The sequence below is a fragment of the Botrytis porri genome (genome assembly GCF_014898465.1).
Source record: "Botrytis porri strain MUCL 3234 chromosome Unknown BPOR_019, whole genome shotgun sequence".
Classification (NCBI taxonomy): domain Eukaryota; kingdom Fungi; phylum Ascomycota; class Leotiomycetes; order Helotiales; family Sclerotiniaceae; genus Botrytis; species Botrytis porri.
Genome location: NW_024066093.1, coordinates 328,546 through 355,678, shown reverse-complemented (window position 1 = coordinate 355,678; position 27,133 = coordinate 328,546). Strand labels below are relative to the sequence as shown.

Sequence of the window (27,133 nt, the reverse complement as noted above, 5' to 3'; positions counted from 1 at the left end):
AGACATGACAATAATCATACAGACTCTGTATCTTGTTCACGAATCAAAGGGTACACACCACTACTCATGAGAAAGCTCCTAGCCATCCATGGATCAAAACGATTTGATAAAATGGATTTATGTTTTGGCACTTGATGGACCAACAACCCTTCAAGTCTCCCTAGCAGAAACTATAGCAACCTCAGCAGTCTCACTACCATTGTTGTAGATGAAGACATTTTGGGCTCTGGTGTGGAATATGGAATTTTAGGAAAGATGAAAGAGAAAAGGGACATGGGATTATTAGACTGAAGGGCTGTAGAGAGTGGAGGCAAATAACACAAAACTTTGTGAGTAGTGAATTTGATCAAAGATCCGTGGTGAGCCTTTGTAGATCTAGTAGAGATCTGTGTAATGCAATAGTAGCAGACAAGCACAGAGCGTATTCTATTTCATGTTTATATCATATGCTCATAACAAGTTCATCGTTCAAAAGTCAGTTCAGAAGTCACGTCTGCGATGGGAAGAATGTTTTACAGCAATGAAGAGTTTCTTTTGCTGATAGGTGTGAGTACAGTAAATATATCTTTCAGAAGCTTTTTATATATCCATGGAATTAAAGTGTATACGAAATTGACGCCAAATATTTCTCACAATTTTCACACTTTATTCATGTAAACGTTTTCGAACTAATGAATCTTTTATCTCATTTTATCTCAATTTATCTCAATTTATCTCAATTTATCTCTTTGCTCATTCACTCTTTCCTTTCTAGACCGCAGCAGCAGGTTCATTTGATCACGGGACAGGAAGGAGAAATTCAATAAGAAAGTGAATATTCGGTCCATTTCGGACCACACCGACCTCTTTACTTCCGACTTCCGAGTCCCGACCTCCCACAACAATTATTTTGCCAATATCGGTTATTGTTTATTTATTCTCTTCCACAACTAATAAACTCTACTTCCATTTTCAACCTCCAACCTCAATTTCCTACCTACCTCGACGTTTGGTAACACCTGCAATCATGGACACAACTATGAAGGACAAGGACAAAGACACAATCATGAAGGACACGATTATGAAAGACACAAACGATACTGCCAAACAATGCGTTCGTCACACAAGTGTTTTGAAAGAAGCTGCAGCTGCTCCAAAAACTGCTATCACCTTTACAGAAATATTAGAGATTTCTTCAAATGAAGGATCTTTCGAAGAATCAAATATTGGCGATAATGATCAGGAGAGTGTTGACAGGAAACCTATCAATAATTCAAAGGTTGGTGTTCGTCGCTCAATATTTATTCAATGGTAGAGTGCCTTTTATTAATCATGAATGTTACAGCATTCTAAAGCAGATGACCTGAGTCCAGTTGACGGGTCTGTGGATAGACGGGCAATAAAATCCTTCCCAAGAGTTCAAGGGGGGAAGATCTCAAAGACATCTCAGGATGCAACAAGTGTCCCAAGCATGGTTCTCTGTCGCCCAGATTCGTCAATCGTACCAACTAGACCAGATCAACTTCATCTTCCAAAACCTCAATGCAAAAACGATAAATCAGGTCGAGGCCAAATACCTGAATATTATGGATCAAGAGAATTGAAACGAGCCCGGTATTCTGACAGGAGCTTACGTTCGAAGGGTAGGATTCATATGGCCCCTGATTCAAAATCTCTTTGTATAAAGCTAATCTGAACGGTCTCATTCTAGTCCGTCCAAAATTCAAAGACAAGCCTCATGGTCACTATTCCCAGCAAAAGTCCGACCTCCCTTATTTGCCCTTCATACTTCAAATAACAGTACTTCGATCTTTGCAAACTGCATTGGAGTCAATGTGTTATCGATTCGTACAAAAGTGGCTTCCCGATATGCTGAATGCGAATACATGGGAATGTCCCGAGAATGTAGAGCTGAACTTATGGTGGGGTGCAATGAGCGAGTGTCACATACCAGTTGAAGCCATTGGCCGTCAAGCACGTTTTTCTCTTGATTCCCTCTTCCTACGGGTGAGCGGGATACGCCATCTTGCGGTACATAGACTTACACAGGTCGCAATCGATAGTATCAGGGCAATGATTGAAGATGCTCTGGAAATCGCACACATATTTCGAGATGATATTTTCGTTCCAGAGTTCGAACTCTGGAAAGAGAAGCTCGAATATTGTTTGGAGATTGATCGGAAGGCATCTGGTAAGCCAATCATGGTCCGTCGGCTCGATGCCATCATAGCCATGAAAGAGGACAATGAGATTTGGCAGGATAAGCTCCAAAAAGAGATTTTTGCGCTCACCGCGGAACTTGAGGGAAAAAAAGAGAAAGTCGCGCGACTACACCAAGAGTATAAAGTCCTTGGGATAAGTGAAACTGATACCATAGAACTTGCTAAAAATGGCGGCAAACTCAGCGATGAGGAAATGAAACACCTTGGGGATTTCAAATCGCTTGAAAAATCTTTTACGCTGAATTTCGACAGGAATGCACCTAATCCTGAGCCAGCAGAAAACTTCTCGGGCGAGCTTATTATGTTGTCACAAGTCGGTTCGCCGCATAGGCCGGGTAGAGGTGGTGGTCCCATGGCGAACCGGGGTACTAGGCGTGATAACAATGCTAGGTTCATGCGTGGAAACAGTAGGGGAGATACGAATGGACCCATAAACGATCGGTCTAGTATCCACAATCCCACTGTCTCTCACGGAACTGGTATCAATGGTCTGCCATCGAAACCCAAATCTATTGCTAGGAATGCTTATGGTACCCCGATGGCCATAACTGACAACCCTGGTTTAGACCAAAAACCCGCCAGTGGTCCAGTCTCTACATCGCATACCGGACAGACAGTTCCTGCTGAAGCGATCGTTGTTGATCTTACGGAAGACGATGATGACGTTATGGTTGAGTAGTGTTTGTTTTGGTGTATATTTTGTTGTATATTTTGTTGCGGGGGTTTAATAATGAAGTATATCATGAGAGGGTTGGAGAGAGCGCTGTGACTTTAGTTTATTATCGTCAAGTCGAGATTATGTTACGTAGCAATGCTAGACTCTGAATACAAACACATACTTTGGAATTTTACTCTATATTTGGCGAGCATCTGGGTGCTAAAATGAAAGATAAGTTTCAGCTATGTGAGATGGATCTTGGAATGGGTGCTAAGAATGCTATGATTGAAAATTGTTGTAGCTATTCCAGTCTATGTATGCGGTCTGCGGAGTGCAGCACTTCGTTGACTAAAATGGAAATGCTTCTTAATGTCACATTATTCCAATCTTTACAAATCTTTTATTCAAATAAGATCCTTCCGTTCCAGGTTCAGATATCACAATGAATAGTACAGGACAAAGCCAATTTCATACAAAGCTCATTCCAGAGAATTGGTTTCTAGCATCTTCAATCGCTTCCCACTTTGGTAAGAATAAGAATCGAATTTATCACTTCTTCAAAATACGCTTTCCATTTCTGTTTCCCATTGCATCCCAGGCAGAGGTTCCTCAACTCGGCCACACAATCATGTCCGATTCATCAAACTGGAGAGTTCGCGCTTCAGCAAACACAAGCTCTGAATCCAGACCAACAAACTGGTCCAACCAAGCACCCAGAGATGATCACCGTCAAAGACAACCCATCGTGTCTCTCGCCGAACGAAGCCGGGCCGAGGACGTGAAAGTCCACAGACCAGAACGACAAAATGAAGAGTCGCCTGAAACTCTCCAGGCTATTGCAGAAGGTCGTCGTGTTTATTTGGGGAATTTGCTTTATACCACTACACCAGATGTTATTAATGAGTTTCTTACCAGGAACGGTATAGCTTCTGTTAATAATGTTCATATATCTATTGATCCTTTCACGGGCCGTTGTCCAGGATATTGTTTTATTGAGTTTGCGGAGAAGGAGGTCGCAGATAAGGCTATGCAAACTCTGGAGGGCCTTACAATATCTGGTCGTCTGGTTAAATGTCGTCCTTGTCGACCTAAGGGGAATGTTAGACGTGGTGGTCCGGATCAAGAGACTGGTAGCGAGAATACCAATTCTAGCTATAATCGCTGGGGTAATTGGGATTCCAGGGCTAGAGACACGCAATATGATAGACTTGCGGGACAGAGCGGACCAAGTGATGCGTTGAGACATTTCCAGGTTTCAAAGGCGAAAGGAGAAGGTAGACAGTTGTATGTGGGTGGGTTGCCTAGAATGCTGGATCAGACGGAGAATGAATTGGAGATTCGATCAATCTTCGAGGGTTTCAAAATGTAAGTTTATTTTGAGTATCTAGAATCGGACGACCGTATGTTAATTTTTTCTAGCGATGGAGTAAGCAAGAGGGTAAGCCCTCGTGAAAATAATCTGGATAATAGATGAAACTTTTGTTTTGTTGATTTTGTCAGCCCTGAGGAGGCTGAAGAGGCTATGCGAGCTATCGATGGTACATCCTACAGAGATGCCCCATTGAAGGTCTCGATTTCGATTGTGAAGTCCCAAAGAGATAGAAATAGCGATAGTGGAATGGGAATGGAGAGGAACTCGCGATGGGAATAGATCAGTTGTGATTGCGGTCATTTGAATGCGTGAGTAATCGCCGGGAGTCAAAAAATCAGCGTTCTGGGTTTCGGTAACATAGATACAGCAAGTATACTCTTATTTTAGGACTGGATTCTACGATGTAGCGAGAATCACTAGCTGGAATAGTAATATCTAACTTTCATCAAGTCATGGGCTGGATTGGATTACTAGGTAGCCAATATGAATATGAGGGGGGTTTTAAAGTCTGTTGAACCACATACTGGGCTGATTGAATATCCCCTCTGGTGGACCTGGATTGAAATATGTATAGACTGTATTCTTGAGTTAATCGAGAGTGCTAATGTTACAAGGGTGTATGAAGGACTATATTTCCTTAGAGGAGTTCGAACGTCTTCTTCTGTTTCGCTTTCATTTGAGTATTGGATTGCAATACTTGACACAGAAGAACTCACATCAGACCACATAACTTTGCGGCTCTTCGAGTTCTTAATATGTCACACAGATATCACATTTCAAATACTCGATGCGATGTATGTATGACATTATAATATCAAAAATGTCAGAAATTGACATAGATGCGTGTAAGGATATCTGATTGATATCAGCTCATCGACTAGATTCTTGGATGACAAAGACTGGTAGCAAATCTGCACAATAGAAGAGGATATACTGGCTTTTCAGAAGATCGAGAAGCCCTTGGTGTTGAAAAGAAGAATATTGAGATGAGATTTTGATGGGAATGGAGAGGGAATGGTGTATGGAATAGGGGATCATGCGTGGGGATAGGTAGTTTATAAGCGATCTCTGAAGAATGTAAAGGGTGGGGGGGGTATTTTAATGTATGAGATATGAGGATAGATTATAGAAATTACATGAATCACAATCATTATATGGTACCTAAATACATAACTATACCTCATTCCTCTCAAGTAAATCCTAAATATTACTGAGCAGTGAGTAATCAGTATTTCGTAATATCTGATGTAGTGTAGTACCTGGTATCAGAGATCGCGTAGACTTCTGTAATAATCCTTACTACCCGCTTCTCACTCCCATCTTAACCACAAATATCCCTCTGCTTCTAGATCTCTACTGATTGTGACTGTAGCAATATGGAAGTTTCGTGTGTCTGTGGGTCTGTGACAAGACTCATCAGTGCAGACCGCACTTCGAAGTTCGTGCTAATTTTGATGATTGTTACAGTATCGTATCTCTTAGCTAGGGATTCAAATGGGTAAATGAGAGGTAGCGAGATGATCATGTTTCTTATCCATACGCAAAGAGCCTAGGGCGAGACTTGAGTATCGAAGTAGGAAGAGGATGTACTCATTTGCTTCTCGATGTCCAGGTATGGAAAGTTGTCGAACAATGGGGACTAGATACAGACCTTCGGACCTGAAATAGGAATACTTGTAAATGAAGTATTCACAGAGGTTAATTTTACATGATGAGAACGGTCAAAAAAAGCCGCTGGTAGAGCAAAAGTCTGAACAAGCTCCCGGTCTGACTCTTAGCCCTTTCATGGACCAATATCTTGCATCATACTTCGGAGATATGCCTATGTGGGATGAAAAAGCAATACCGAGGATACTGCACGTACTTGTTTGCTTCACACAAGTTCCATAACGCGCACTCAATTTCAGTGGATTGTTAAGTCCTCGACTAAAAACAAACGTTTCTTTGAAGAACTTATAGATGGAGCATCACTTTATGCTTTCCATGGGTAAACGCTCAGAACCATCATTCTCCAAATCATCATTTCCAAATCGTCATCTCCAAACTATATGCGTACACGGCCAGAAGAAGTTATTTGACACTTCAAAAGTTATTACCATGTAGCCGTTGATATCGCGAATGCATGAGTAAAACGACCCACCTCCAAAGTAATCTCTCAACAAACATTCATCCATCCAAGACAACCTATAACATTCTTCTATCCGCTTCCCAAGATTTCCCTAACGATTTCCCAATCATTACATAAAGTACAAAGTACAATACCTAGGTATACACCCAAAAATTTCTCCATCCCGTGATCTAGGCACCGCTGCACCCCGATTAATAACACACCTCTCAATTCACCAATCTGCTTACCATACTTAAGTAACCCATTTGAAGATTCTTACCAAACGATATCAAATCTCGCCAAGCCATATTAACCTTACATTATAATAATAAGTTAATGAATGAACAACGATCAATCATTGCCAAATGCTGACATCGCTTACCCTTCGTTACTCATCAGAAATTATGGAGCACTAGCACCATACTAATTCCCTATCCTATCCAATCAACTCCCACATTCCATGATAGGAAAATTGATTATTCCCAAAACAGAAAAATTACCGTGCTAGTACATTGATAAAAGAATAGTCCTGAATTGCATTATACTCCACACTCGATTGGAGATGGAGAATATCTGCTTACACATTGAGATGCCGTTGCATGAAGCATGCTTGTTCCGCGCTGAGTAAGGTCCTTGCATGAGAGTTCTCCACACGATTAATACCCACGGACCAGGTGCCCGGAGGGGAAATATCTCGTTTGAAGCGAGCTTCTTCACAGTATCGGAGGAAAACCATAGGTAAGTAGGGGTAATATTTGATTTTGGGCGTTGATGGTGGTCGCCTAGTTTTGTATGACGGTGAATTTACCGTTGGTTGTCGGGCTGACCGTTAGGTAAAGTTGTGGAAATCGTAGATATTGCTAGAAAATTGTAGATTGTGCCGGAGGTTAAATCGTCTAGTTGCACAGCTGGGGATCCGGTATTCTGATTACTTCCTTGCGAGTGATGAGATAGGTGGATCTAGATCGGTGAGACATATCGAGATATTGAGGTGCTAATGTCGTCTCGAGATCTTTTGGTAGTCAAGAGGTTGTGTATAAGAGGAAGAGAGTTTCCGACCATTTCGATCATCATCCTCATCACTCATCCCATCATCATAGACTCACTTCAACAATTTAAAGTTAAATCTAGATCTTTCCATCAACACCATGAAGTTCTCTACCTCCATGATCTTGGCGTCTGCCATTGCCGTCGAAGGTACATATATCGACTGCTATTTTCAATTCTGCAGCCAGAGCCAGAATGCTAACAACCCAGCAGGTTTTACCTTCGATCGTCTCAACAAGAGTGATGCCGCTCTTCTTGTTATTGATCACCAAATTGGACTTTCCGAGCTCGTAAGAGATTATGATCCAACTGTCTTTAGACAATCACTTCTCGGTCATGCAGCTCTTGGAAATCTCTTCGATCTTCCAACCATCTTGACCACTTCTGCTGAGCAAGGGCCAAACAGCAATCTCCCAGAGGAGATCATTGCCGTGAGTACCTATGACCTGCATCGTTCCGAAATGATGCTAATGATGATAGATGCATCCAACTGCCCCTTACATCAAGCGCCAAGGAGAAGTTAATGCCTGGGACAACGCTGAATTCCGTGCCGCTGTTGAAGCCACTGGCAAGAAACAATTGATCATTGGTGGAATTGTCACCGAAGTTTGTAAGTTTGTCCTTGACTCAAAATATATCTCGGAGTCTTATTCTGATGGAAACAAACAGGTACTTCTTTCCTTGCTCTCTCACTTATTGAGGCAGGCTATGATGTTTGGGCAAACACCGAAGCGAGTGGTACTTTCAGTGATAAATTGGCTTCGGATGCCAATCGACGCATGGAGCAAGCTGGTGTTCATCTCATGGGATTGTTTGGAATTACCATGGATTTGATGAGAGATTGGAGAAACACCCCTGGTGCTGCAGAGGTTCTCCCATACCTTGACAAGTAAGTTAACAGATCACCACCTCCAAGGAGAAAAGCGATACTAACATATTATAGATACTTGGTTCCATACTCTTTAGTTGCCCGTGCCCATGGTTATGCTATCGGAAACGGTACCATCCAGCCAGGAGAAGCTCAAATCCTCCTTTAGATGATTTCCCGAAGAAGCCAAAACTCAAAGCTGGATCATTCCTACTGTTTAGACAAACGAAGTCTCCCAATGTATGTTTTCTTGTCCGCGTAGAGGGAATTACATTCGGGCACTTGAACTGCATCAGCTCTGCGATAAATTGTTAGATCTCCTGGTTTTGATCCTAGTCATTAATAAAAAGCGTACTTTCAAGTCATATCAAATCCCTCAGTTCTCTTTTGGGAACAAAATTCTTATGTACACTTCCCTTTTGATCACGATCCCATGCCCATCGTTTGAGAAGATTAGCATCCAATTTGTTGTCAAGCATCTGCACAACATAATCTCCAATAATTGGTAGGAATTTCCACCCATGAAAAGAACCGCCTGTAGCAATATGCAGATTCTGACATCGTGGGTGTGCCGAGATTATAAAATCTTGATCAGGGGTAATTCCATCCCTAATTACAGGATTAGCTTTGAGAATAAAAAAAGACCCATGATTCTGCCTACCAGCACATGCGAAAAGAATCGAATTTCATATTTTCAGCCAATTCACTGTAAATCCCTCTCATTACTCGGTAGCACTCCTGAAGCTTTTTGGGAACGTTACGTTGCGCTTGATCAGCTTCGTCAGGCGGGGCTGATATCATATGCCCTGAGCGTTCATGGAGTGTTGTATGTTTGAGAGTGACATCCAGATAGAATTTGAGAATCCCATTCGTAGGAGGAAGTACGGCACCTATTCGAGATTTAATATCGTTGTTTGACCTTCATTTTAGTCACCACTTACCTAAGACATTTCCAACTGCATGATCGAACACTGGAGTATTTCTGATCCCATCGTACTCGGTCTCACTCAAATGGACATGGCCAGACACAATTGCAGCTGCAGTAATTCGATCCTCAGCCAGGATGTGGTGCATCTGCGGTGCGGAATCTGCGAGCAACTTCGCTGTACCTGCTCCAGTTGACAATATGATCTTGTCTGCGCGAAAGGTCCTACCATCCTTCGTCATTACGCCAAGACATGTTCCATCTATTGTCAAAATAAGATTTTCCACGTCTCCTTCGATAAACTTCACACCATTCGCCATTGCCATTTCGGTCACCTTGCGAACTGCTTTTGTAGCCTCAGCCCATCCACTACCTTCATTGACGAAGACTTCTTTCACGCCTCTCCAATCGGTTCCTTTGAATAATCCTCCATACAAAGTTTTCATTTCATCCGGTCCAGCAATCCTAGCTTGATGGTCGAGAATTCCCAATTTTTCATAATTATCAATGACTCTGCGTCCAAGACCAGTATCATCAACGATAACAAAGCCAGACTCATGATAGTATGGCTTATATAATGGATCATTCTTCCACATTTCACGGGCTTTGAGGGCTAACTCGCAATAGAATATATCTTCATAATCAGCACGAACAATCTTGTTGCAATCATGAGAAGCAGCAAGCGAACATGGAAAGGAGGATGAACGATCCAAAAGGGTTATTGATGAATTGGGATGTGTAAGTGAGATATGGTAAGCGGTTGATGTACCAAAGACTCCTGATCCCACTATGAGATAAGAAGTACCCATGGAGGTTTGAGAGGTCATCGTGAACGTTGTATCGTGAAGTATGTGCAAGTTGACAACCGAAGCATCAAGCAGCGATCTAAGCAGCGATAGTCATTCACAATGAACAATGGGAAGACTATAACATCTTTTCCATAAATATGTAGTTACCTGGTGTGAGGTGTTTGTCTCTCAATATATCACGCACGAATGGTTCGTTTTGGACAATAGGATGAATTGAAGTATGATTGCTTCCCTTCACCTGATCAACATAGATGGGATGACGCTGATTAATAATTGATCAATTATATCAGGCATGAACTATTTCTACTAAGGCATGCTCAGCAGCACGTGAGGCACTTCTCGAGGCACTAGACATTTTGGCGGGGAAAATCCTTATCTTAGCTCCGGCAACCTCCACTAAATATTTTTGAACATTTTCAATTTTATCAATTGATTTCATAAAAAGAAATTCCGTCCGTCACCAAAAATTCACAAATCTCTCCAAAACACAAAATGCCCAAAGCAATGAGCCCAAAAGAACTCGCCAGAAATGGAAGAAGGCATAATCCTCTTGAAGCAGATTTGACAGCCAGTGGTCCACTCAAAACTAAATCCGGGAAGAGAAAATCTAGAAATGAGGAGGAGGAAGAAAAGTTCGTGGATTCGAAATCTTCGCGGAGGATTTTAAAGATAGGTCAAGAACTTGCCGATGAAGACGAAGCCGAAACCCAAGCAGCAAAACCGAATGCAGCCTTTAATTTTGAATCAAGATTTGAGAATGAAGTTGAGGAAGACGAGCCAGAATTTGGAGAGGAGGATGGAGAAGAATGGGGAGATGACGATGAGGTTCCAGAACTAGTCGAATTGGCGCCAGAAGACCGCGATACGTTTGGAAAATTCTTCCCAGAGAATGACGAGGATGACCTAGACCAAAAATTAAAGGAAGTTGGTTGGGGAGGGGAAAACGACGAAAGTCGAGAGGGACAAGGCACAGATCTGACCGCATTAATTCTAGAGAGGATTGCTCAGTTTGAGGCAAAACAATCGGCACAACCTGGAGTTGGACATGCTGCACCCAACGATGATGGATTCTTCGTTCATCCTAAGGTTATGGAGGTTTACACAAAGTGAGGAGTACCTTCGCCTTTATCCCGCCCAAGTACTAACAAGAATATAGAATTGGGTTGATATTATCGCGATACAAGTCAGGAAAATTGCCGAAACCATTTAAGATTCTACCTACCGTACCAAATTGGGAAGATATTCTCGTGATCACCAGGCCGGACAAGTGGACACCAAATGCTTGTTACGAAGCAACAAGAATATTCGTCTCAAGGACACCAATTATCGCACAAAGATTCGTGGAAATGGTTCTGCTCGAAAAGGTTCGGGAGGATATTTTCGAAACCAATCACTTGAATGTCCATCTTTTCAAAGCCCTGAAGAAGGCACTCTACAAGCCAGCCGCGTTTTTCAAGGGATTTCTTTTCCCATTGATTGGAAGTGGTACCTGCACACTACGTGAAGCAAGAATTATATCAGGCGTCCTTGTGCGAGTTTCGATCCCAGTCCTACATTCCGCCGCTGCCATCAAAGGACTTTGCGATATTGCAGCTCAAGAATCATCAGCCGGGACCGAAGGTGGTGGAGCCACAAACATTTTTATCAAGGCTTTGCTTGACAAGAAATACGCACTTCCATACCAAGTCATTGATGCGTTGGTTTTCCATTTCCTACGATTTAGAAGTGTCGACCCAGCCGGTGTTCGACCCGAAGATATTGGATCCGGAATGGAAGGTGTAACCAGTTCCAAGGATGCGAAATTACCAGTCATTTGGCATCAATGTCTTCTAGCATTTGCACAAAGATATAGAAACGATATTACAGAAGATCAGAGAGAGTCGCTGTTAGATTTGATTAATGTAAAGGGACATTCACAAATTGGACCTGAGGTTAGAAGGGAATTGCTCGCCGGACGTGGTCGTGGTGTAGTTGTTGAAGAAGCAGGACCAGCTGTTGACGGTGATGATACTATGATGATAGACTAATTTGTCAAGGAATTAAAAAAGGAAGATAATACCAATTACCCATGAGCTATGAGCTATGACCCATTCTCGTTTTAGGATAACAGACCTGCGCTTTATTTTCAAATACTGTGATGAATACCTACCTACCTAGGTAGGTAGTGAAAGAAAAGCCGCCTCGTATAACAATAGTTTTAGCAGGCAACAAAAAAATGCAAAGCCACAACTATTCAGCTAGTCATCTTCAAAACCACGAACAACTGCAAGAAAACATCCAAAACTTCTTTTGGGTGATTTAAATGTTTAACTATCTATTAGCATACGCATAACAAGTGTAATTGCAATTGCTTGATAGTGTGTTCATATCTACCTAAGCAGTTTTTATAGACATTAACCTTACTAGAAACCACCAAATACAAACCCCACAATGTCCAACGAGAAATCATCTCCATCAACCTCCCACCACACTCCCGGATCATTCGGGCCCAGCAATCTTACATCTGAAGCCGATCCCTCCACCTCCCGCCAACATCACCTCAATACACTATCCGATTCAAATCCCCTCAATCACAATCACAATCACAACCACGATGACGACTCCACACCCCCCGCCTATTCCGCCGCCCTCTCCTCTCCCGCCCCCCTCCGCTGCAACCCCCATCTCCGCTCCCCAGACCTCCCAAATCTGTCCTACAACCTCTATCTCCCCCCTTCATTCACCCTCTCCAGCGATAAAACAACCATCACATCATCCTCCGCTCATCTCTCTAATCCCGGGACTCTCCTCCCTCTCATCACCGCTCTATGTACTATCCCCCCCAAACCCATGTTGAGAATACTAGGGCAGCGTATGCATACCCCGACTCCAGATTTCGATATCAGGGTTAATTTAATGGGATTGCTTGTCGGGGACGGAGAGCGCAAAATGAATTATATGAAGATTCTTGGGAGAGGCGAGATGGGATGGAGAGGGGGTGTGAGGGAGGCGACGGAGCCTGATTTGGGGGAGAAGGAGGGGAAGGGGTTGGAAGGGTGGGTGAGAGCTTTTTGTAGGGATGAAGCGGGGGTTAAGGAGTATGTTTTTATTATTATTGTATTTGATATGTCTATGTTTGGAGAATTGATGATTAACTGGTTGAAAATACATAGATTCATACTAACCCGACAAATCCCCAATTTCCCAACAACACATCTCCAGGGTCTGATACTTGCGCTCATAGCGCAGACAGGATATCCAGGACACACCACTATCAGTTTTCCAATCACGCATTCGAAAGTTGTGGTCAGACCGCCAGATAGAGTGAACTCGTTTTTTAGTAGCGTGGCGAAGGTTTTCATGGGGACGAAGAGATATGAGGTTGTGAGTAGTGTGTGGCCGTTTGCGGATGTGGGGAGGGGGGTGGAGGGGAGAAGGTGTGTTGTTATGGGGGAGGAGGAGTGGTTTGATGAGTGAGTTTGGGTTTTATTTTTATTTTTCTTGGGCGGAGGGGAATCTTTAGGGTGTGGGTTTTTGGAGATGCTAATTAGGGGTATTGCTAGGTGGAAAAATGTTATCGGAAGGGCGGTTGTAAATGGGAAGAAAGGATGGGTAACAGTTGAGGATCGATTGGAGTGGTTAATGGAAGGACAGGGGAGTGTTGAGCAATGGCGATGGAATGGGCAAGGGTATTGATAATATGAGGTCTAGATAGAGTTCGCTTGTGGTTGTAGAAGTTCGGGTTGGTTAGATAAGGAATGATATTGTACTCGGGTAGGTTCCGGTACCAAGACTTCAAAGCTAATAATAATGGATGGCATTTTCAAGCATATCAAAGGTTCGGAATATTGGTGCATATAAACATCTCCTGCAGAACTACTAGAATCGGTCAGCACTTTTCATTCCGGTCCCAAACGAACTCTAATTTCTCCCCCTTCACACTCGAATTAAACCACTCAAAAATCTCAACCTTTTCTTGGCAAACCCTCGCACCCCTCAAAGCATCACTTTCCACGATTTTTTCCACCGCCATGTAAAGTTCCACCGTAGCAAGATTCCTCGCAATACACGCTCTACTACCCGCACCAAAAGCAAACCAATGTTTATTCGCTTCCGGGTTGATATTTCCCTCCAGCCATCTCTCAGGCTGGAATTCATGCGGATTCGGAAAGACATCTGGATTGAAGTGCAGCTCATAGGCGGAACAGCCGACGATAGATCCAGCGGGGAAGTAGATGGATTTGAATGTCCATCCACCGATAGGGACAACGTGAGGTAAACGAGTGGGATTTGCCATGCTGGTGCGTAGACCTTCTTTGACGACAGCGGAGAGATAGGGAAGAGCTTGGATTTCTTGTTTGGTGGGAGAATTTGCATTTTCCATGATTTCAGTGCGAAGGATTTCATACCTTCGAATTTGTGAACACCTTTACCACTAAGATTGTCAAGGGGATGTTGACTTACTTTTCTGGACACAGCACTAAATATCGAAAAATAGTTGCCATATTCATACCTGTCGAATCCGTTCCCGCAAACATAAGATCTTTGCACGAAGACTTAACTTCCGACTTGCTGAACCCTATATCGAGTAATCGACCAGGATAATTCTTACTTTTCTTTGGCGTAGATTCCACAAGATTGTCCACAAACTGGTCCACCAACTTTATGGAATTTTCAGTATGTGAATCCATCACGAACATTTCCATAAACCATGATAACCAAATAAAGACTTTATTTGGCAAATAAAAAAATCTTCCCACAGCTACAAACGCATCCACAAATGCCGAAGCCGAAAGTCTTTCTCCTTTTTCAGAGGTTCCATTGTAATTCTCCGAGAACAAATGTGTAGAAATAGCATCGAGTGCCAAACTCCTTGCCAAATTCAGACAATTGACAGGTTCCCCTCCTTGAGCATCCTCCTTCATTCTCCGCACCATATTTTCCACACATCCATACAACGCAATCTCATTATCCCTAATGCTTTTCGTGGAAAACAAAGGCATGACTGCTTTTGCCCTCGGAGCCCTAAACTCCGCATCCGTAGTCGAGAATATCGTCTTGTGACCATCGACATCAAAATTGGCATAGCAAGGAGCTTTCGGGAATCCACCTTTGGAGATATAGATAGGGGTTATGGCATCTGCATCAGCGATATCGATTTCAGACGGAGAGACGCGGACGATGGGTCCATATTGGTTGTGCAGTTTGTGGATGCAGCTTGCTTCGTCGCCGATGTAGGCGTGGTAGTGCAGCCAGAGGGATGTGAGTTTGGGGAGGAGGGGACCGGGAATGTGGGAGAGGGGGTGTAGGGTGCAGCGGTAGGTGCAGCGGAAGAGGAGGGAGAGGATTGTAATTGTTATGAGAACTATGAGGGGGTTTGTGGTCAGTTGACCTAAAACCTGCTCGAGGAGAGCCATGGCATGTGTGATTTGAAGAGGATGGACGAAAGGTCAATTGAGTAAGGTAGGGTCTGCGGGAGTTTAAGTAGGAAGGACGAGAGAGATGGATGACTGATATCGATAACAGTCGAGGTGAGTTCTTGGATACTTCGATGACTCAATGATTGATATGACTGGATATGCCCACCAATGAAATAATCGCCATTTGTACCGCGATAGATAATACTATCTAGGAAATTTAAGCCATTTTTCTGCATTTCATGCATGAAGTTATCAATACACATACATGTAGGTACGCACTCCATGCCCAATGGAATGACGGGTAATATGGTCCAGAATGGATGACAAAATGTCATCACACCTCACATAGTAATGCCTAGCTTGGAATCGACATGAAATCTTTTTCAGACTTTGTTAGTTTAACTCCAATAGCCGTCCTTCTCGTGTATTGTCATGGCATAATCATATAATTATGATATTGCTTTGTTTTGAGCCTGTGTACATTTTGGGGTCTCTTCAAGCTGTTTGGCACTGTGGTTCTAAGACGCGCATGCTGACAAATACCCTGGAGCCTAGGTCTACAAAGAAGAAAAAAGAGTGATCACCCCAATAAATTCTATGGTAAATCAACCACTAATAGAATTATAAAAGTTAATAACATTAAATGAAAATCCTTGAACGATTTTCAACTCTAAGATTATATAAACGTTTAATTTTCATAATTGAAATGGAACAATTGAATTATTGAAAGGCTTTGCCAGTGGTCAATTCCGGCCTGTTCGCTTTCCACAACTTCTGGCGACGTCAACGATCTTGGTATAATCAATACAATTGCTGTTACGGGGCAACTCGAATTGAAATGATTCCAATTGGAGCTCATCGTGTCGTCACTTCGACGATAAGATCAGCATCAAAACAGCTGTTGTATACACGAAGACTCTATCAGTCAAGGGGTATAAAATGTGTGAAATTGTGTCTTAAGATCCCTTTGTCCTTGAGTTGCCAGATGCAATGCTCTCTAACAGAGAAAATCATTGATCGTCGTATGGCTATCAACCGAAAGCTACAGCCCAATATCCACAATAAGAAGTTCTATCCATCACTTTCCTGCCTCCCAAATCATAATATTTCTCACAAAGAATTCGTGGCCTAACCGTTCCCTTTATCACCCCCTTCTACCCCTTCATTGCTCGCTTACTTGCTTCGAATATTTGTAGCTGTACACGTACAATACTACCTAAAGCTTTCGATGAACAATCCTGAATACTCAACATTCTTTAGCTGCGTTTATGTACTCTTGAAGTTTGTCTCGTTCCTCCAGTGCCGACAGCTTTTCTTCATCTGACGCCGTCGGATCCCTTGTTAACCAGAGAAGTGCTTTTCTCGCTCCCCGCGCATATTCAATTAATTTACTTTTGTAGAGAGTCGTGCATTTCGTTAGCAGTATGAAAAGTTCTGCTCTCAATGCTGGTCTCAGAGTCGCTCCAAGATCATCATGGAGCATCTGATTACACAATGGCTCAAATGAAGCGACGTCCATATATGCCAAGGGCGCTCGAGCTCTTTGTAATTTTGCTTCAAAGACGGCTTTGTTCTTTTGTGCACTCGACGCATTGTTCGCAACGACAGTCGCGTAATCGAATTCAGGAGAGAGCTTTCTGCGACTGGCCCAGTAGGCATCGATGCTATTATTGTAGTACTTTTGCAAATTTCTATCATTTTCTCCTTCTATGAATTTAAGTGATTCGATAAGCTTCAATAGATTTGCCCCGAAATTTTGGAGATTGATACGTTGATTGATTTCCTCTTCATGGTATCTGTGGCTATATAAACTGAATTTAATGGCTGCTTCCCAGACGATAAGTCTGTGAATGCAAATGTCGAAATTTTGTAAGCACGCATCCAAGGCTTCAGTAAGTTTGCTCAAGGACTCGGTCCATTCATCAAGCCATTTCTCAAAATCATTTTCACACTCTGCTTCCTCATACTCTGGCTCTGGTGGTTCTTCAAAATATGCAAATAGCCACGCGTAGTCCATGAGTGTTTTGGATTGTTGATGCATAGTTGTGTTGATTTCATAAAATGAATCGCGAAATCTTTCGAGGCGACTTTGAAGAGTTTTGGCTTTTTCCATTCTCCCATCTTGATTTAACAAGAGATATTCTGCATACGTACGTTTACTCGGTTTCGAAAACCCATGCAGGGTGGGGGTAATAACTGACACTGGCGATAAATATCCGTTGAAATCAGACGGAAGAATAATTTTGTATTGGTAATCAATATCTTTAGCATAGTCATCTTCAATGGTGATTGCATGTGCATAGCCTATCGTACTTACAGGGTGGAATAACCCATATTTTCTGGTATACAACGACCAGAAGTCCTCTGATCGAAACTGGGTGTGCATATATATAGGCAGAGGAGATGCCCATGTTGAGCCCAAGGGTAGTACAAGCTGAGGTGCATCGCCATGCCTTGCTGCGTCGTATTCTGGCCATGGATCTAGAGTGCTTCCTAAACCAGGTCCATCCGTTATTTTATTGTACAGTATTTTGGAGTGTGTGCCTCCAAACACCTAAAGTAGGTCCGATTAGACTGAATACTTTAGATTGCGTGGGATTTCTTACGGAAGCCTCGCCTGCCCATCCAAGTTCAGACTTTTGTTCTCGACGCCACATTGGCTCATAAAGTGCACCATGAGAGACCGCTTCCTTTATTTCCTCCTTGAGAGAGTCTCCATCGAAAGTGAATTCCTTAGCATAGCCAAGTACATGCTGGTCGACTGTTATCAAATGATAGAACAATGAAGGGTGGAAAATCAAACCATAAATTCATGATACATTGACGTTGCCACATACCATTCCTCAGAAAGCCTTTCTGCGTCAGACAAGTTGGGGTTCATTAGCACTCGAAAGCTGTATACATTGTACTCAGTGACTATCGTCATACTTTGACGGTTGTATGTGGAAACTGCGACGAAGCTTTGTTTTGGAGGAGCAGACGATTCCATTCCTTCATCACCTTGACTTTTGGCAGACTCATCAACACCAAATGCCAGCGTATAATGGCGCATCAGGATTTTTGTTTCAATACGATTTAACTCCTGTCTTGTTCGAAAAGCATTTGTCGAATCGTATGGCAGGGGATGAAAGCGTTTGAAAAGTTTTTGGATTCCAGGACCAAAACGAAATACATCTTGAGGCTTGAAATCTTCGATCGGAATTGTCTCAGTACCTCCAAGTAGTAGAGCTTGAACCTGTTTTCCTTAGCGCCCGATTGGAAACCATGGAGAGCTGGGAATAATACAAAAGGGTCTAAATGCATTCTCGCCAATAACCTCGAGGCGAGTTTTAGACACGGTTGAAGATGCTCCCAAATGAGAGGATTTTGCGCTGTCCACGAAATTCCTTCTTTCTCTGAACTACTCATTGGAAGTATCAGGCCACTTGATTTAGCCCACCTGCTTCTTTGCATTGTTGGATCGATCGGATTTGAATCTTTTGGAATGGTTAATGATCTCAATGAGACAACATCAAGATCGACTAGAAGTCGCGATGTGTATCCACGTAACCTGAATTGTTGATACGCTGTTCTTTCTTCATGGGAGGCATTGGCAGACGGATTGGTAAGGTTGTATGCAGATATTGGGGTGAGTCCGCTGCGATGTGAGCCGATAATAATGGCTATAGGAGTCGGAGGAGCACCATACTTCTTCTGATAAAGGGTCGGTGAGATTAGCATCTTTGGTACAATTTGGAATCTCGTAGAAGTTTCGCATTCGTGTGGTACCAGCAAAGATGCTGCCTCTAAGCACGTAGCTCATTTGAAATTTATAAACATAGAGAACAAAGCAACAAAGACGCTAGATAAATTCAAACAAAATCGCATTTTTGCATGAATGTCTTTCACTTTTGAACAAAGAATTAGCACGAAAATCACAAGCAGATTATTCCATTCCCCAAAAATCTTTATTCAAAGAAACTCATGAAACCGGTTGTGATGATTTGATCATTCAGATGATAATTATGCTTAAGGCTTAGTACATAATAGGTTTTATGATCGGTGATGACTCTATTATGAAAGCATTTCAAACATTGGCATATATTGGAACCTTTTACAAGTCATCTATCAAGAGACGGTAGTCCATTGGTACATCATCGATACCGCGAGCTCAAGTCAAATTTTGCCAGCCCCTGCACGCTTTACTTACCTATCTACAAGCCATGAGCTTCTATGATCACCTGGTACACCGCATCACTTGCATCTCCTTTTATACATGCTCAGTCATAAAGCTGAGAATAGAAATAAGATTATTTAAAACCCAATTGGAAACAAACTTCCACTGAGAATCAAATTTCTAGTTGGAATCAAACTTCCAGTAAGAACAGAGATCTGTTTCATATCTACAGAGTAAAGATGAAAAGTCGCTAATGTGTTTATTTTGAACAGATACTTTCTCCCATCATAATAGTTCCTTCTCAGTTCTCATCACTGAGGATTGATCAAGATATCCGTACTACCCCTTCACTTCTTGCTTCAGGTGCACGTACTAGTTTGGCTTCAGTTGAATATACTTGAACACATTTTGGAATATACAGAATCCTGCACACATGTAATGGAGTGACTATTTTGACAGGCATATCAAGGTGACTGTACTTTCGATTATCAGGTTTCCCCGAATTCAGTGGCTTCTTGTTCTTGGAGAATTGTCATTGCTCTGGATATCACTTTTTGCAGCGACTAGAAATCGGCAATATAACCCATTGATATTTTTGAGATTCTCATACTGGGAATATAGGAGGGGAGCCTGCGAATTTCCGCAGTAGGTTTTCATATGCTGGCACTGCGAGTCTAGATGATAATTTTGTTTTCAACAAGAATTCGACCTTTCATCAGCTCTTACTCGGATAATGACCATATCATCATTGATCGGGCATGCCGGGCACAAGATCATCAAAAGTCGTCCACCAAGCACATAGTAAGCCAAACAGAATCTCAGATCAATAGTGCATACACTAACACAACTATCTTCTCCAGAATGGTCAGCAACTACAAGTCATATGGCAACATTCGAAGGCGCAACCCAAATTCTATGTAGTTTTGCTTGAATTAACGAATTGCTCCAGTCGATATAGATTCTTTGAAGGCCTCTTTAGGCGAGATCTCAATGGCCGAATCGCTGAATCGCCTTTTGTGAAGCAATGGAATACAGGAAATGCTGTCAATGATTCAAATATCGAGGACTCTGATACAGAAGATGGAATAACAGGCCCCAGTCCATGTATCATGCATAATATGCGGGCACGTTTACATACTAGTGCCCTGAATAAGACGAAGGTAGATTGGTAGAACTGATTTAACCTAATAAAAGAAAAGATCCATGGATAATCTAACTCCATAGCTTAACATTAATGCAAGGGAGGAAGTCGGCATCTTCCTCAGTTTCTCGTAACTCACTTGAGGTATGCTGTAGACGTGTAAAGGATACGATTTAGACGATGCTCTGTTCCAAAGCTCTCAATCAATAACTACTGATCTGATTGCTCACGATCTCATTGTCCAACGATTATATGCGTCGAAATAGCTAGACAACAGCGGCGATGGCAAAATATAGAGTGAGTGTATAATATCAATTTCTAGGATCGGTATATCAAATTCTTCGTAATCCATTGGCTGATAAATCACCCCACGCGTGGTAGGGGTGCGAATTTAGTAATTCACACCTCAATGCAATATTTCCAAAAAGTTCGCAGGTAAATATTTATGCGATCAAGGTTAAAAACAATCTTTCCGAAGAGTGTTTTGTTAATCTCAACATTCAAACACCAATTAATTATGCTCACCGCACGTAAAGTTCCGAAGGCATGCCAGTCATGTAGATCTCAACTTCTTTCCCTTTTCGAATATGGATTCACAAGACCCATTGCTTCAACAGCCTCTACACATTCAAGACTTCGCGACATCCGATATCGATCAATTCAGCCTCGCCCTAATACCTTACGATTATTCTCAACGACTCTTATTCGATCAGATGAAGCTCGAACGACCACAACTACACCAGGGCCCGAAGTGAAAGCTACAGAAGCAAGAGCAGCAGAAATTGAATCGTTTGTGAGGCAGGCTAGGCAAACATTTGGAGAAACTCTGCCGAAGGATTATCTATCTGCTGAGGAGTATCAATTATACGAGCGACTGTATGGTGCACCACTGCGAGACACTAGGCCGGAGGACTTAGAATATCTGCAGGTTGAGGAAGAGGATATTGGAGAAGATGGGCCATCCAGGAATGTTCTTTTGAGAGAGAACGCTGATGGTGAATTTGAAGAAGTTGAATTTGATCCAGAGCTGGGGTTTAAAGTTGTCGAAGATGGCACTGACAGATTTGCTTCTGCCAGTGAGGGTAAAGAACTAGGGCTTGAAGAAGAAAGCGAACCTGATATGGAATTGGAAGGTGAGGAAATATCAATGGCAACAGAGACTTCTGCGGGAACGGATTCTACCGATTTGACATTTCAAGCTCAAAACCAAAGAGAGGTAGATGCTATCGCACGGTTACAACGCGATATGGACGAAGCAATGGCACGAGCAGCAGAGCAAGAAGATACGGTATTTGACGAGGACTATGAGGAGGAAGAATCGTCGGAAGAATCTGAAGAAGAATTATTTGAGGGCCCCGAAGAATTTGAGGAAGACGAATACGATTCATATATTAGCTCGGACGAAGTTCGCACACATCCGCATACTAGGACCGCTAGATCTGGCACATCCCCAAGTACCATATCGTTACCAAAAGAACAATTTGTTACACCCATTACCGAACTGCTAGAGAGAACAAGCATGAAACACGTCACAGAGGCTGCACAGAAAGCATTTGGTGGAAAGTGGTTGCCATATTCTTCTTCTACTCCAAACGTAGGAAAGCTCAAGCTTTTACCACAAAAACATGTTGGACTCGATGCTTCACAACATAGGATGAGCGAAATCGAAGCAGATGCATATTTGGCTGGAGTAATGTCAGGTACTTATACTTCCGTTATGAGTACGCTGGTTGAGGTACGCAAACGATTAGGGTCTGAATGGATTCGTGAAATGTTGTTCAGGGAGGGTGGCCAAGGTCCACGAATTCTCGATGCTGGAGCTGGTGGGGCTGGTATTGTAGCCTGGCAGGAAATCTTACGAGCCGAATGGGATGTATTGAAAGACGACGGTATTGTCGAAGGAAACGTGCCTTCATCTGGAAAGCACACGGTTCTTACTGGAGCAGATACATTACGATACCGAATTTCACGATTTCTCGACAATACTACCTTTCTTCCCAGACTGCCTGATTACGTCCATTCATCCAGTGGCGAGGCCCAACTTGATGGTGGACCTGCACAACCTAGGAAAATGTATGACTTGATTATCGCCCCACATACTTTATTCCCATTGAAGGAAGATTATCGCCGAAAACACATGGTACAAAACCTCTGGTCCATGCTTGACCCCAAAGGAGGTGTACTTATCCTGATAGAAAAGGGATTACCACGGGGATTTGAGGCTATAGCAGGCGCTCGTTCTCTTTTGCTCGATTCACATATTTCTTCACCTGGTGACGAAAACGTCGAAAAAGAACTTCAATCCCTTTCAGACAACGAATCACGGTTCGCGGAAAAAGAGGAGGGTATGATTATCGCACCATGCACCAATCATACGAAGTGTCCAATGTATCCAGTCCCAGGTCTTACTCCTGGTAGAAAGGATTTTTGTCATTTTGAACAACGATATCTCCGTCCACCTTATCTACAGAAAATTTTAGGTGCTTCTTCCCGGAATCACGAAGATGTTAGATATAGTTACCTGGCGGTACGAAGAGGTATTGATGCTAGGAAAGAAGAAGCCATTTTACAAGGAGATGCTGCCACTGACCAATCTTTTGCTGGCTATGAAGAGCATAATTTACCGGATGGTCCAGAAATGCCTGAAGAGGGTGATGTACCATTTCATCCATTATCACTCCCACGATCTATGCTCCCACCTCTCAAACGTCGTGGACATGTCACCTTGGATGTTTGTACACCATCCGGTAAGTTAGAACGATGGACAATCCCTAAAAGTTTTAGTAGAGCAGCGTACCGCGACGCTAGAAAATCCAAATGGGGAGATCTTTGGGCACTTGGTGCTAAAACGAGAGTCCCTCGGCAACCTAGATTAGGAAGGGGAGGACAAGGTGCAGTCAACAGTAAGGGTTCCAAACCTGGAAAAGTCCTCAGTAAATCAGCGGCCAAGAGGAAGAAGAACAAGTTTAATATCATTATGGGTCGTGATGGTATGGAGGGTCTTGAGGAAAGTAGAGATTCGAAGAGAATATTTAAGCCTGAGAAGAGAACAAAGGGGGGTCGATTTGTCAAACCGAAGAAGCCGATTACCGAGGATGACATATAAACGTTTTCTCTCTTTGTACTCGTGCGGCCAGAAAGTAATATGGGCCACCAATCACCTTGTATTTTACCGCCTTATGGGACGTGCTTGTGAGTGGAGTGTGGCATACTTTTCTGGCCGCACGAGTACGATCTTTATACGAAATTATACCTTGTATGCATAGTTTGGGCAATTTTAGGGACGTGTGACTATGGTTCTCTGCTCCACAATTTGATTATAACTTCACACTCTAGGCAATTGAAAGCTGCTTCCATGACTTCTAGAAAAGGAAAAAGCCATCGTTTGTGTTTCTATGCACTTTGAGTTGTTATACGAGCATCCGCCTCATACGTCGGGAAAACTTCCAAGATATCATCAACCTCAACCCCTGAAATACGGATAATTTTGGCATTCAATTTCCAATTTCAATTCGATGTTCCACCATGGATGAATGAGTGGGCGAATCGATCAACACCGCCGCTTGGTCTGTGAGTTTGAAGACGCTCGAATTGAACGACGATTGATTGAATGCGATACGAAAGTCAAAGGTAATTTTGGTAGAATTATTCAAATACATGTGTTTCAGTATCTATTTTGGAGTGTAAATGAAGAGGATCTATGAAGGGTTCTGGTTCTAACTTCTGTCACACAGCAGCGTAGTAGAGCGTTTAAGCATGGATCTCAAAATATGCATATAAAATTATTATCTAGTGTAGTGTCTATAGTTGCCCCTTTTTCTCAAGGCCAAGCTTTTGTCCAGGCACATAGTCATGATCCACCCAACCGAAACCAGTTGGGACGTTCACATGTATAATAGTCACACGTATAATACTCACACCTTACCTACCTTACCTACCTTACCTTACTATAACTTATACAAACCCTTAAAGCAATCAAAATAAATATGGTTAAACTAAGCGAACGAATCTCATCAATTCTCTTCTCCTTCACTTGCCCCCATAGCCACAATTCTTATCTTGTTTGCGGCTAGTTAACCAATAGATCCCCTTCATTCTTGAGTCTTGACATGGTCATCGACGGTTTAGAAAAGGGTGCCGCTGCATAGATCCTCAATTTAACCTCATTTACTACCGTAGCACTACGGTACACATCCATCCATTTCTCATTCCCGTTTCCATATTTTCCATCAATCTAATAATGATCGAAAGGCAGGTTGGGGGTCCGAAGATTAATAATGTCTTAGCTGCTGCTGTCAATGCTTGGGATGTTTTTTCTTGGTACCAATCAACATCGGGGGTTTTGATTACTGTCTGGCTTTCAATGTCTAGTCATCCTTCTGTATGATATTGATTGATATATTGGTTGATTAGCAATTCACCGCCATCATCGTCTATCTTTGTCATTCATTTACGAGCACCGAATTATTCGGTCTTCACTCTCATTAATACGATTTCTTTTCTCAATTTTTTACTCGACTTTCATTCTTTCTGACCAATTCTTGCAGATGCTCTTTCGATTGTTTCTAGGGTGAAATATTTTTCTTTCTTTTGTTTATTTGTTTCCGAGGAAAAGCTGCTGCGTGCGCACGAAAAGTGCAGATATACCTAATTAACATGGAATACCTTCTCTCCTTTCTTTTGTTGCCGGCGGTGAGCTGGGCAGCTGTAATTCCAGCGCCTGCTTCTGCCGAGAGAATTGCTGATGTCATTGAGTATGTACTACCTTCCGAGATTCAACAATATCCATAGGTACCTTAACTTGCCTTCTCAATAAAATGCTAATTATGTATCTCGCAGGATCGAATCCAGCCCCAGATCCTCACCAATCTGTACATCAAACTGCAATATCCCCTCGTCATCCTCCCCTCGGACTCTCGAACTCCGCGACTACGATTACCACAGCAACACACATTCATTCCACCATGCTAAATACGACTCGGATCCCCCATCCGGTCCTCACATTCCCACATCGTGGAAAGTAGCTATTGGCGTTAATGCTTTTGTACTCCTCATTACGGCATCGATATTAGGAATGCTAGTCTGGATACTCAGGAAAGAATACAGGAAGAGGAAATTACTACAAGGGGATCCGGGATTTGTAGGCGCGAAAGATGGATTTGGGAGGAGAATGAAGAGCGCGCGGAATACGAGGGGCATGGGAAATGCGAGGAGTGGGAGAGCGAGAGCTTGGAGTTATGATCCGATTAGAGAGGAAGAGGAGGAGGGCGACAATCTGGGGGAGGGGGTTAGATTGGGGGGTTTGGGTGTGGGAGTGAATGGGCAGAGACCAATGTCTATGCCGCTGGGTATGAATAACACGTTAACTATTCCTGGGAATGGCATCGAAAAGGAAACTTTAGAGAACGCGAAAGGAAAGGGAAAGGAAGGCACGAAAGCAAAAAGAGCATGGAAGGGAAAACATGTACGATTTTCAAGCTGGGGAGGAGAGATCGATGCGGGGGATACGCTTGGGGCTGTAGCTGGAAGTAGCGGGAAGGAAAACGGCATTGCGGCTTTGAGGACGGAAACGCATGCATATGTGCAGACGCCTTAGATCTGTGGAATTGGTGTCGAGAGTTGTGTTTTGGAGGGGTACCCCACCTTACATATTTTTGTTTCTATGGAGGGGAATTTGTACAGGTGTGTGTGGAGCGGAGCGGAGTGTGTATATTGGGATGCGCAGCTAGACAGAGGAGGAATATGTGTGCATTAGTGGCGTTCAGCAATCATCTATTCATTCAAGTCACTCAAAAATTAGCGGGAATGGTGGGAGTTATCACAGTAGTTGTTTTCATTTTCGTTTGAAAGATTCAGTTTGCATACATATCCCACTTGTCCACTCCGCTCCTCTCGTCTCTGTACCTATCTCATTCCAGACAACATCACCCCTTTGATCAAACAATCTCGAGAAATAAATTCGCCACCTCCCTCTCTGGTGCCTGGAAATACCCAATTGTTGCATATCTACAAATCGGTCCGGAACGCCGGGGACAATTGCCGGCACACTACTTTTTCTTTGTTGCAAATTTCAGGAAATGCAAGATGCCAGACCAGAAAGTCGATGCGCCGAACAAAGAAAATGCTTGGGGTTTTGCGATTGTGGGCTGATGTGCGAAAGATGTCACGAACTTTCGGATATTCCTTTGTGGGCGTGAGGATAGGAGATAGGGGGAGGCGAACAGTTGTTCTCCGTCAGGGAGTATGGCTTTGTGGTGATGGCTACTAGTGTACTGGATGTGGGAGCTAGGGAATAAGAAAGCGATGTTGGAACGTATGGGAAGTTGTGATCGAGATGGCTTCTAGAGCTTTGTTCGTTGGGGAGAGGGGGAGGGGAGAGGGGAAGTTTTTGCTTTTTCGATGCATGGATGGATGGATTGTGTGGATTGATGTTGGAGGTGGTTGATTGGC

At 42.9% G+C, this 27,133-nt stretch overlaps 10 protein-coding genes across 10 annotated transcripts; 7 read left to right on the top strand and 3 right to left on the bottom strand.

Annotated features, from left to right (window-relative positions):
- Nucleotides 1-1,006: 1,006 nt before the first annotated feature.
- EAF01_011045 (uncharacterized protein) lies at nucleotides 1,007-3,033 on the top strand (the record flags this gene model as incomplete). The annotated part of the gene is made up of 3 exons (XM_038919302.1): nucleotides 1,007-1,258; nucleotides 1,325-1,622; nucleotides 1,691-3,033. The coding sequence occupies 3 exons, from the start codon at nucleotides 1,007-1,009 to the stop codon at nucleotides 2,878-2,880; spliced, it is 1,740 nt and encodes a 579-aa protein (XP_038765173.1). The 3' UTR covers nucleotides 2,881-3,033.
- A 454-nt stretch (nucleotides 3,034-3,487) lies between these two features.
- Nucleotides 3,488-4,510, top strand: EAF01_011044 (uncharacterized protein; the record flags this gene model as incomplete). The annotated part of the gene is made up of 2 exons (XM_038919301.1): nucleotides 3,488-4,224; nucleotides 4,360-4,510. The coding sequence occupies 2 exons, from the start codon at nucleotides 3,488-3,490 to the stop codon at nucleotides 4,508-4,510; spliced, it is 888 nt and encodes a 295-aa protein (XP_038765172.1).
- A 2,976-nt stretch (nucleotides 4,511-7,486) lies between these two features.
- Nucleotides 7,487-8,422, top strand: EAF01_011043 (uncharacterized protein; the record flags this gene model as incomplete). Its single annotated transcript, XM_038919300.1, has 5 exons — nucleotides 7,487-7,535; nucleotides 7,599-7,816; nucleotides 7,866-7,995; nucleotides 8,055-8,274; nucleotides 8,329-8,422. 5 exons carry the CDS (start codon nucleotides 7,487-7,489, stop codon nucleotides 8,420-8,422), a joined length of 711 nt encoding a protein of 236 aa, XP_038765171.1.
- Nucleotides 8,423-8,615: 193 nt separating this feature from the next.
- EAF01_011042 (uncharacterized protein) lies at nucleotides 8,616-10,005 on the bottom strand (the record flags this gene model as incomplete). Its single annotated transcript, XM_038919299.1, has 3 exons — nucleotides 8,616-8,862; nucleotides 8,915-9,143; nucleotides 9,195-10,005. The coding sequence occupies 3 exons, from the start codon at nucleotides 10,003-10,005 to the stop codon at nucleotides 8,616-8,618; spliced, it is 1,287 nt and encodes a 428-aa protein (XP_038765170.1).
- A 297-nt stretch (nucleotides 10,006-10,302) lies between these two features.
- EAF01_011041 (uncharacterized protein) lies at nucleotides 10,303-12,089 on the top strand. Its single transcript, XM_038919298.1, has 2 exons — nucleotides 10,303-11,093; nucleotides 11,144-12,089. The coding sequence occupies exons 1-2, from the start codon at nucleotides 10,480-10,482 to the stop codon at nucleotides 12,012-12,014; spliced, it is 1,485 nt and encodes a 494-aa protein (XP_038765169.1). The 5' UTR covers nucleotides 10,303-10,479; the 3' UTR covers nucleotides 12,015-12,089.
- A 328-nt stretch (nucleotides 12,090-12,417) lies between these two features.
- Nucleotides 12,418-13,662, top strand: EAF01_011040 (uncharacterized protein; the record flags this gene model as incomplete). Its single annotated transcript, XM_038919297.1, has 3 exons — nucleotides 12,418-13,064; nucleotides 13,140-13,439; nucleotides 13,530-13,662. The coding sequence occupies 3 exons, from the start codon at nucleotides 12,418-12,420 to the stop codon at nucleotides 13,660-13,662; spliced, it is 1,080 nt and encodes a 359-aa protein (XP_038765168.1).
- A 193-nt stretch (nucleotides 13,663-13,855) lies between these two features.
- EAF01_011039 (uncharacterized protein) lies at nucleotides 13,856-15,383 on the bottom strand (the record flags this gene model as incomplete). The annotated part of the gene is made up of 2 exons (XM_038919296.1): nucleotides 13,856-14,375; nucleotides 14,431-15,383. The coding sequence occupies 2 exons, from the start codon at nucleotides 15,381-15,383 to the stop codon at nucleotides 13,856-13,858; spliced, it is 1,473 nt and encodes a 490-aa protein (XP_038765167.1).
- A 1,249-nt stretch (nucleotides 15,384-16,632) lies between these two features.
- On the bottom strand, nucleotides 16,633-19,106 carry EAF01_011038 (uncharacterized protein; the record flags this gene model as incomplete). Its single annotated transcript, XM_038919295.1, has 4 exons — nucleotides 16,633-17,940; nucleotides 17,993-18,139; nucleotides 18,289-18,621; nucleotides 18,672-19,106. 4 exons carry the CDS (start codon nucleotides 19,104-19,106, stop codon nucleotides 16,633-16,635), a joined length of 2,223 nt encoding a protein of 740 aa, XP_038765166.1.
- A 2,094-nt stretch (nucleotides 19,107-21,200) lies between these two features.
- Nucleotides 21,201-23,789, top strand: EAF01_011037 (uncharacterized protein; the record flags this gene model as incomplete). Its single annotated transcript, XM_038919294.1, has 1 exon — nucleotides 21,201-23,789. The coding sequence occupies one exon, from the start codon at nucleotides 21,201-21,203 to the stop codon at nucleotides 23,787-23,789; it is 2,589 nt and encodes an 862-aa protein (XP_038765165.1).
- Nucleotides 23,790-25,339: 1,550 nt separating this feature from the next.
- On the top strand, nucleotides 25,340-26,279 carry EAF01_011036 (uncharacterized protein; the record flags this gene model as incomplete). Its single annotated transcript, XM_038919293.1, has 2 exons — nucleotides 25,340-25,437; nucleotides 25,523-26,279. The coding sequence occupies 2 exons, from the start codon at nucleotides 25,340-25,342 to the stop codon at nucleotides 26,277-26,279; spliced, it is 855 nt and encodes a 284-aa protein (XP_038765164.1).
- Between the last annotated feature and the right edge of the window lie 854 nt (nucleotides 26,280-27,133).

Excerpts from the sequence above, each read along its gene's own strand:
- EAF01_011041 (XM_038919298.1), top strand. The coding sequence starts at position 10,480 with ATGCCCAAAGCAATGAGCCCAAAAGAACTCGCCAGAAATGGAAGAAGG. Across the intron at positions 11,094-11,143 it reads GTTATGGAGGTTTACACAAA|AATTGGGTTGATATTATCGC; the intron begins GTGAGGAGTACC and ends ACAAGAATATAG.